The 10,397-nt window shown below is 37.2% G+C and overlaps 1 protein-coding gene across 1 annotated transcript; it reads right to left on the bottom strand.

The window, feature by feature from the left end:
• Positions 1–312: 312 nt before the first annotated feature.
• si:dkey-46i9.6 (E3 ubiquitin-protein ligase TRIM39) lies at positions 313–4,885 on the bottom strand. Its single transcript, XM_059354658.1, has 6 exons — positions 3,855–4,885; positions 2,873–2,968; positions 2,557–2,787; positions 1,725–1,872; positions 977–1,003; positions 313–894 (listed from the first exon to the last, which is right to left on the bottom strand). Exons 1-6 carry the CDS (start codon positions 4,761–4,763, stop codon positions 341–343), a joined length of 1,965 nt encoding a protein of 654 aa, XP_059210641.1. The 5' UTR covers positions 4,764–4,885; the 3' UTR covers positions 313–340.
• Between the last annotated feature and the right edge of the window lie 5,512 nt (positions 4,886–10,397).

Below are 10,397 nucleotides of genomic sequence, written 5' to 3'. Positions count from 1 at the left end.
AATGTAAAAAGAGCAAAAAAACGCCCTGAAAACAGCTTGTTAGGGTTCAGAGGGTTAAACAAACACAGGGACGTAATCTACATAACAAATATACTTATTTGTTATGTTTGTTTCTTATACTTAAACCATGATCTTTTCCTAAAGCTAACCAAGTCATGTTGGTGCCTAAACCTAAGCGTCAAATATCATCGCAGCAGAAAAACATTTGGCTGCGGTCTCACATCGTGTATCAGACTTTGCAGGAGGTCTGAAGAAGTTTATCAGAGTGTAAAATGAAACTAAAGGACGATCCAGTGTGTTAAATTGTGAAACTAAGGAGTCCGGACAGTCAAACTTGACCTTAGCTTTGCTTGATCAGGCTTTTCTCATTTACAGGACAAATCACTATGGTGTCAGAGGCTTTGTCGCAGCAGTACAGGTAGAAAAAGGGCAAGATCTTCTCCCTGAACGTATCTTTGAATGTGTAAATATGGGTCCGAGCCTTCACGTCGTAAAAGGACAGTTGCCCCTCTTCGTAGTCCACGTACACACCCACTCTCTTGGGCTTGGGGTCGAGGGGGAGCAGTATGGGTGGGGATGTTGACACCCGGTACCCCTGGCCTTTCTTCATGGCCAGGGCCCAGTAGCCCTGGGTGGTGCTGACAGAGATCCTCCCCTTCCTGTTGACAGAAGCCCTGGCCACGCCCAAGTACCAGTCGTCCTTTTCCCCCACCAGAACCTCCCAGTAATGTCTCCCCGAGGTGAAGCCCTCGTGTCCCAGGACGATGACCACCGTGTCGAAGCGGTCGGTGTTCTCCGGGAGGTCCTGCCACGCGCCCAGGTGTCTCACCTGACGTCTGTCCTGAGACAGCTGCAGCCACGGGTTGGCCGAGTCCGGGTCCAGAGTCACGTCCACTGCACAAACATGATGAAGAGTTTATATTTGCTGGAGAGTTTTAAGATGAAAACATCAAACTAATTCAAAAGGAAAGATTACCTGTATACTTCAGGATCTTCTTGATTTCTGTAAAATTCAAAGAAAGATATATTATGTCCAGCTTCTTTGAAATGTTTTATTATAGAGATATATAGAGATTTAGGACATAAAATGACCAAAAAAAGGTCATAAAATGACCCAAAAAAGGACATAAAATGACCAAAAAGGAATATTAAATTACAACAAAAAAAACATAAAATCACCAAAAAAGAGACATGAAATGACTAATAAAAGGTCATGAAAGACAAAAAAAGACATACAATGTCCCAAAAAAGGACATAAAAGGAAAAAAATGACATAAAATGACCAAAATAGGAAATAAAACGACCCAAAAAATGACATAAAATTACCCCAAAAATGACTTTAAATGACAAAAAAAACGAAATAAAGTGACCAAAAAAGGACATAAACTATATGGAAGCCCTTAAAGGCCAGTAAGAGAAAAAATTTCTAAATCTGATGGGGTTTGTTTCTAAATTCAAGGTACATACAGTATATTGTGCACAATACACAGCATACAGTAAACTTAAACTTAAAACCTATTAAAAAAAAAAGATCCTGAAAAAAAATGAATCCCTGCCAAAACCTTAAAAGACAATCCCTGCAAAAATCATGAATAAAGGGGGCAGAAAATGTGTCAGTAAGAAAACAATTGTCTTTTTTCTTCTTTTGTTTTTCCTCTTTTATAGGCTTAAAACCTGACATAATCTAGATAGACAGATTTATGATAATGTGAAAGGAATCTTACCACTGTCAGCAAGTTTGCCGATCATTTCATTTAAGGTTGCCTCCAGTTTGGACACAGATCTCCTGATCATGCCGACACACGTGTCAGTGGGAACGCTGGTCCCAGACCAGTCTTTGACCGACGGAGGAGTGTTCAGGGCCGGGAAGCTCTGCAGGGAGAGGAAACAAGTCACTGAAAACAACAGTATCCCCACATTTTAATGCAAAAAAGAAATTGCTACTGTTTTCATCTTTGTTTCCAAAACTTTAATTTTTGGACTGAATCCTCTTATAAAGAAAAAAGCTTCAGACGAAAAAAAACAAGTAAACACTTGCCAAAACTTAAAACTTATTTTTTTTAAATCCGAAAAAAAAATAGCCAAATCGTAAAACTTAAAAATAAAAAAAATATATTTTATATAAATAAATAAATTGAAATATATAACTTTACTGACACGTTGCCAGGGATACGCATTGCTTTGCTTCAGTCCTGATGATCACCCTGTTAGTGACCTGTCAATCAAAGGTAGCCACGCCCCAAATTCACACCCAAGATTCTTTATCTTCTATTTTCTTCTAAATGGGGCCATTATTAGAACTATTAACATCAAATTGTCTTGAAGAAGCTTTTTTTTTACTGGTGATTGAGACCATAGTCTTGTCCTTAAAAAAATGTATGAGGTAACAAATCAAGTGAGAAGTTTTCTCATTTTGCATTGAAATGAATGGACCCAAATGCTTCTGCAGCCGCCCTCAGCGCCCCCTGTTGGAATTTTCAGTAGAATGCAGCTTAAGGCACTTCCTGGTTTGCCTCCTGCTCAGACCCGGAGGTTGCCGCTTGGTTGCCCTCCCACCTTTAAGAAGTGGATGTGGTCGGTCCGAGCCACGTTTTCCAGGTCCGTGTTCCTCCTCTTCAGCTCGGTGATCTCCAGCTCCAGCTCAGCGACGAGGCCCTCGGCCCACCTCTCCGTCTGCCTCTGCTTCTCCTCGATGGCCAGCACCAGCTCCGCCTGAGTCTTCTGGAGGGAGCGCACCAGCTCCGACACCACCTGGATACTCTCCTCCACCTCCCTCTGAGCACTGGCCTGTAAAACACAGAAAAATGTGTTGAATAATGATCTGTGTGTGAATGCATTTCCTGCAGGAGGCTGTGTCTGTGACCACACTCACTTTGTGTTGCTCCACAGAGAGTTTGATCTCTTCCACCTTCTTGACTCGGTCCTGGATCATCTGCTGCACGTCTATTTCTGTCCTCTTCAGCTGCGCCTGCTCAGCAAGATTTCACACAAACAAGGCTGATGACAGGCACATACACAACATCTCTATCTTTACTTTTACTTTCTGGTTTTAGACATTTAGCCATTAGCCAAGGTTCAGTCTTATTTTGATAACAGCAAAAAAACACAATTATTGCAAGGTACAGGCATGATTTCTTATAATTCACAACACATAACCATACATTTGTCTCAGAAGGACAATAAAAAAGGAAGAAGAAAATTTTGCTGCCAAAAAGGACATAAAAGACCAAAAAAGGACATAAAGTGACCATAAAAGACATAAAAGACCAAAAAAGGGCATAAAAGACCAAAAAAAAAGACACAAAAGTCCAAAGAAAGGACGTAAAGTGACCAAAAAGGAAAATAAAAGCACAAAAACAAACATAAAAGACCAAATAAGGACATAAAATGACCAAAAAAGGACTTAAAATGGGCAAAAAATAGCATAAAATGAACGAAATAGGACATAAAAGACAAAAAAAAACATAAAGTGACAAAAAAAGGAGATAAAAGACCAAAAAAAGGACATGAAATCAACAAAAAAATGACATAAAACACAAAAAAAAATAATAATCAAGTGACCAGAGAGAGAGAGAGGACATAAAATGTCAAAAAAGGACATAAAAGAGCATAAAGTCAGTCCTCAGAACTTATTTCAGGCATGTAACCACAAAAAAATCAAAATCCTCATTGATTTTGAGAGGAGAGGTTTAAGAACTCATTCGTGAGGTCTTTGTTGACCTATCAACACTTTGAGTGACTTAAAGGAACGTTTTGAATGTCTGTATTCATGTAAAATGTCTTTGTCTCTATCAGACAAGTTTCTACCAATGATATTTGTGTCACTAAAACTTTGACCTTGGTCTCCGCCTCACCTTCTTCTCTGTCCACTCTCTCTCCACGGGGACGGTGTAGTGCGATCGGTGGTCCGTCTCCGTACAGAGCACGCACACGCAGGTCTGGTCCTTCTTGCAGAACAGCTCCAGCAGCCTCTCGTGCTTCGGACACATCCTGTCCTCCATGTTGGCGACGGGCTCGATCAGCTTGTGCTTGGTGAACCTGGCTGAGTGAGACTTCAGGTGGCCCTCGCAGTAGGACGTGAGGCACACCAGGCAGGACTTGACCGCCTTGGGCCTGCCGTCCCCAAGGCAGACATCGCAGAGGACGTCCTCCCAGATAAGAAGAGGAGGAGCGAGGGGAGGTGGGGGTGGAGGTGGAGGTGAGGCCTGAGGGGTTTGAGGGGAGGGCGGGGGAGATGTTTGAGGAGGCGGAGGTGGTGGAGTCTCCTGAGCGGAGGCTTGGGGTGACGGTGGAGGAGAGGTTCTGGGGATCAGAGGTGGGAGCTCCTCTGGTAGAGGCTTCTTCTTCCTCCTCTCCTCCTCCTGCTTCTCCTTCAGCTCCTCCACCAGCTGCTGCTTCAGGTCCTCCTCCAGGAGCCGCTCCTCATCCTCCTTCTTCCTCCTCTCCATCGTCTTGTCGCACTCCTCCTTGCTCGAATCTTCCTCCGCGGTTTTAACCCGGATCTCCTTGAACTGCTCGGCGATCTCCCTCAGCACCGTGTTAATGCTGATGTCGGGCCTTTTGTAGAAGGACTTCTTGCACATGGGACACTGGTACAGGGGGCTGGTCTTCCAGTATCCCAGGATGCAGCCCTGGCAGAAGTTGTGTCCGCAGGGGATGGAGACGGGGTTGGTGAAGACGTCCAGACAGATGGAGCAATGCACCTGCTCTTCGGAAAGGTTCCCAGTGGAGGCCATTCCTGCACGGCGGAGAGGCAGGGTCATTTTCAGCGCAAGCAACCGGGCTCTGACCGGGGCATCAAACCTGCTGTGATATTGAGGTCGCTCGGGTTAGATGGCGGGACTTTATTCGGGGTCATTTTCATGCAAATTCACTCAGCAAAGCATGGCAGGGCTCATTTATCACTCCACAGTTAAGCCAGATATATGAAAAGATAGTTGTTGTTTTTGTTGTAATAAATGAGCCCTTGTGAGTCTCAGGGGAGTGTTTTTTCTTCTTTTTTAATACCTTTTGAGGCCAATCCATATCCATGTTGAAGAGCATGATGGATGAAAGTATAAATAAATAAATAAATAAATAAAAAAATTAAATACATCTACTGTCTCATTTAATTTGTGTTTTTTATTTTATTTAAGGTGAATTGAGTGTATTAAATCAAATATTATTTTACTATTTATATACAGTATATATATATATATATATATATGTGTGTGTGTGTGTGTGTGTGTGTTCATTAAGTATTAAAGTATATATATATTTATTTGTTTAAGCATTTTATTATACAAAATGTATATATAAATTTAGCATTAAAGTATATTTATACACTTTTTAGGCATTTATTATGCAATATATATATTGCTTTAAATTATGTATATATAAATCAAGCATTCAATTATAACATTTTCTCTTTTATTTAACCATTTAATATACAATATATATGTTCATTAAGCATTAAATTATGTAATATTTATCTATTCGTTTATTCTAAGCATTTATTCATATAAATAGGTAGGCATTTATATATTTAGTTCTAACTCTAAACTCCTCTATTTGACAATTAAAACTATTCTTATTATGTATATATACTATATATATATATATATATATATATATATATATATATATATATAAACACATAACATTCTGTCAGCAACAGCTGAATAAGTGTAAAACCTGCCAGCGCTCTCAGGTGGACACACTGTGTAATGACGACACTGTTTTAGAGTTACCTAAAATATATTTTTGTCATTATTGGTGCCTAATGGCTGACATGTATTAATATCTAAACCACTGATAATAATAATGGTAATATCACAAATGATTCAGCGTCGTTTCAGACTTTGCAGATTGTTGCTTTTCAAACAAAACATGTGTGTCTTTACATGAAGCTGCAGCTAAATATCTGCAGCTTGTTTAATTAGTTTAAGTGCAGCTTGCATGCTGTGAAGCTTTAAATAAGTGACTTTTAGCACGAGCGGCTTGAGGCCCGACCGGATTAACATCTTTCCAAAAATATTGCTCAAGCCGCTGACCTCTGCTGCAGTAATTCTGCTCTGAAAAATCAATCTGGATTATTATGGCATTGCAAAAAACAATGCTTTAATCAAATAGAAATGTGCAGCTATGATTAAAGTCTTCTCTTGAACTTTGTTTGATTGACAACAACAGAAAAAAAGCTCAGGTAATTGCTCCTTTGCAGCCAAACTAATAAAAAAAATCAAACAACACTCCCCTGAGAGACTTGGCGTTGCACAGAGAAGCAGATGTGATGGTATAGAAATGAAAATGGAAATGGACGACAGAAAAGCAGAGATATGGGGACACTCACCAGAGAGCAGCTGCCTCGAGGCTCCGCTGTACACTGACACATGAGACACACTGCACCTCCAACCCCCCCACCAACACACACACACACCTAGGACCCAAAATACACCCCCCTCCCTCTCCTTTTAGCCTAGATACAAATTTATACCCCCTGACCCTCGCAGGAGGAACGGCTTTAACCCCTCGGGGAGCAGCAGCGGTGCAGGGGAAACAACAAAAGAAGTCCATGTTTGATAAAGTTCATCATGTTTGTCAGTGTTGATGTTTTATGGCTTTAATTGCAAGTTATTTTTAAAGCCACAATCTGTGATTTGTGTCATTTGAAATGGGATTGCATAGCTACTTTACTGTACTGTAAAGTGTTTCTTATATTTTGTCCACCTCCTGCAAATGATGTTGCATTTTTGGCTTCATTTTTAAATGGTTAATATTTCAGAATCAGATAGAAGTCATAAATTAGTGAAAAAATTAAGCCTGACACTCCCTCTATAGGGAAAGCTTCAGGTAAATAGATTTGAGGATAAAATGACCAAAGGAAGGACATAAAAGACCAAAAAAAAAGACAAATGACCAAAAAAAGGACATAAAGTGAACAAAAAAATTACATATAATGGCCAAAAAAGGACAAAGTGACCAAAAACAAAATATAAAATGACCAAAACATGACATTAAAGACCAAAAGAAGGATATAAAGTGACCAAAAAGTACTGCATGGTCACTTTATTGTATTGTAAGGTGTTTCTGTTATTTTGTCCACCTCCTGCAAATTATGTTGCATTTTTAGCTTCATTTTTCTATGGTTAATGTATAAGATCTCATAAAAGTCACAAATTAGTGAAACAATTAAGCCGGACATGATATGATATAGATTAAAAAATGTTTTTCAAAGAAATAATCACTTTCTACCTGAGGCTTCAAGTAAACAGATTTGAGGATAAAAAGCCCCCAAAAAAGAACATAAAATGACCCAAAATAAGACATAAAAGACCAGAAAAATGACAAAAAAAAAAATGAAAAAATTGTTGAACTGCAAAGTTTCCAGTTGTAAAGCCAAAACAGTGAAGGAGTCTGGTGAAAATTCTCTGTGGGTTTGTCACTTTCACATTAGACCAAAGAAAGGACATAAAAGACCAAAAAAAAAAGACAAATGACCAAAAAAGGACATAAAGTGACCAAAAAAGGACATATAATGGTCAAAAAATGACATAATGGCCAAAAAAGGTCAAAGTGACCAAAAACAATACATAAAATGACCAAAAAAGGACATAAAAGACCAAAAGAAGGATATAAAGTGACCAAAAAGTACTGCATGGTCACTTTATTGTATTGTAAGGTGTATCTTATATTTTGTCCACCTCCTGCAAATTATGTTGCATTTTGGCTCCATTTTTGTATGATTAACAATCTCATAAAAGTCACAAATTAGTGAAACAATTAAGCCGGACATGATATGATATAGATTAAAAAATGTTTTTCAAAAGAAATAATCACTTTCTACCTGAAGCTTCAAGTAAATAGATTTGAGGGTAAAAAGCCCAAAAAAGTAACATAAAATGACCCAAAATAAGACATAAAAGACCAGAAAAATGATAAAAAATGAAAAAATAAAAAATTGATGAACTGCAAAGTTTCCAGTTGTAAAGCCAAAACAATGAAGGGAGTCTGGTGAAAATTTTCTGGGGGGTTGTAGCTTTCACATTAGATGTAGTTACTTGATCGTTTGTTTGTTGATTTGTGCAGCCTTGAGGAGGAAAATCAACTCCTTTCCAGCTCAGGCCGCCTCTCCATACAAGACAAATCCCACACTTTCTTTGTGACTGATCATCTTTAATGAACAAGTTCAGGAAAAAAAGGTACAAAAGCAAAACATTTGATATTAAAAAAAATACACAGAACACACTTTCATGGTCCTGGATCCACATCAAGATTTAAAAAAAATGCCCATTTCAAACAGTATGTACAAAAACCTCTCCTTTGGTCCCCGAGACGAAGCAAGACAGACAGAGCAACTTTATATCCTTTATACTTCATTTCTACAATCTGTAAAGTCTCCAAAGCCTTAAAGTTACAGTTTAACGTAGACTTATGCTACCTATACACCAGAAGACTTTGAAAAGATTTGGAAAAGACTCCTGAAGACTATCAGCTCACACCTGCTCACATCTAAAGACAAGTGTTTAGAGTTTTTAGTCCCAGCCTAGTCTCAGACTGAGATCCTACAAAGACTGTGAATCTTGCAGGGTCACTATTTACAAGACTACAACTAGATTCTTTTAGCATTTTTTACCTACCATGCAATGTTTGTGTGTGCAGTGGTTTGTGTTGGAAAAAAAGAAAAGAAAAGAAGACGCCACAAAATGCCCCTCACAAAGCTGAAAAGGGGTTTCTGTTTTTCTGACATGAAAAGTTGACTATTTTACAGTAAAAATAGACAAGAAGAATAGATAAGGAAGAATAAAGGAAAGGAAAATTTAGAAAAGAATTCATGATATACATTTATGTCCTATTTAGTTATATTTAATTTATTTGTTTAATAAGAATAATTATACTTATCAGCTCTATCAACTTTCATTTAGTTAATCACACATTAATCATCAATTATTTATTACTTATTTATGTATACATTTATTTATACATTTTAACTGGGTCTGCTTACTATTCTTTTTACTATGAAATAGCGCCCCCAAAATCCCGCTTGTGGTCGTAAATATATTACATCTCTATATTTGTATTTAGGCTTGAGCTTACTAACATTATTGTGATGTAACTTTTTCCTGTCGAAGTGGTTTTACTGGCCGGTCTGCTCATCTATTGGTTGTTGATTGTGTTCCGTCACTGCGACTTGCGATAATATCAAACACGTTTGATATGATCGCAAACCAAAGACTAGGAAAAGACTGATATGAAACAGCGCCGATTACTACCTTACACTTAACGATCGGGATGACGGGAGCGCGCTGTGACTCCAGTAAGACTCCTAGATTTACTAAAGACTTTCAGTTTTTAGTCCGGGACTGGGGAAATCGTTTGGTGTAAGCCCAGCATTAGACAGTAAGGAAAGTGCCAGAAGTACAGCAGACCCAACTCCCTCCTTCCTTCATGTTTTAAAGATATCTGTTCATTCTATATACAGTTGGAGATCTATTGGCTACTTTTGAGTAACTAAACTGTGAATAAATTCCTGTGTGATGTATAATCAGTCAATATATCCATGTTTCTATTGCATTTAATGTAATTGCATTGAAATTAGAGCCTGACTGGTTCATTTCTATCAGTGTATATGTATATGCTGATATGCACCAACATTATTTATTTTAATTTTTTTTAGATCATATAATATAGAAAATGATGCTTGGGTTGATTTGGAAAATGTTCATTTTATTTTATTTTATTTATTGTTTTCATTTTGAATGTTCAGTTATTCAATAATACTCAACTTACAGTATTGATGTTTATTAAGCTTGTTTTTCTTAGTTTTATTTCTCAAATTGGTGGACTATATATATGCCTATAATGTATAATAATAAAGGTTTCTAAAAATACATTTAAAAAAAAATTTGTATCGTAATTTATTGATTGATACTTTTGTTTTTTAATTTGTTATATTTTCCTTAGTTTTCATTTCTAGAATTGCTGGACAATATAATAGACATATACCTATGATAAGGTATAATCATTTAAAATATTCTTTAATAATGTTACTTGCTTAACAAAGCTTTTTTCTGAATACTTTTGCATAGTCATATTGGTGCAAAATCAACATATTATAAACATTTTTCCTCATGGGCAGTAATTGAGTTAACAATACAGTACTGATGTTTATTTAGCTTTTTATTTTATTTTTATTTGTTCTTAATTTTCTTAATTTGTATTCATAGAATTGGGTTCTTTAATGAATTTAATTTTTCTTAAAAAGCAGCCTTTTATATGTTTGCATAGTCATATTGGTGCAAAATCCACATAAAAATTATAAATAAACATTTTTATTTGTATTTATTGTTTTGTATTTAAACATACAGTATCAATGTTTATTTAGCGATTTATTTTATTTTTATTTGTGCTTTATTATTTTT

This window comes from Centropristis striata, chromosome 17, assembly GCF_030273125.1.
Source record: "Centropristis striata isolate RG_2023a ecotype Rhode Island chromosome 17, C.striata_1.0, whole genome shotgun sequence".
Classification (NCBI taxonomy): domain Eukaryota; kingdom Metazoa; phylum Chordata; class Actinopteri; order Perciformes; family Serranidae; genus Centropristis; species Centropristis striata.
This window is presented reverse-complemented; position numbering and strand designations above follow the sequence as displayed.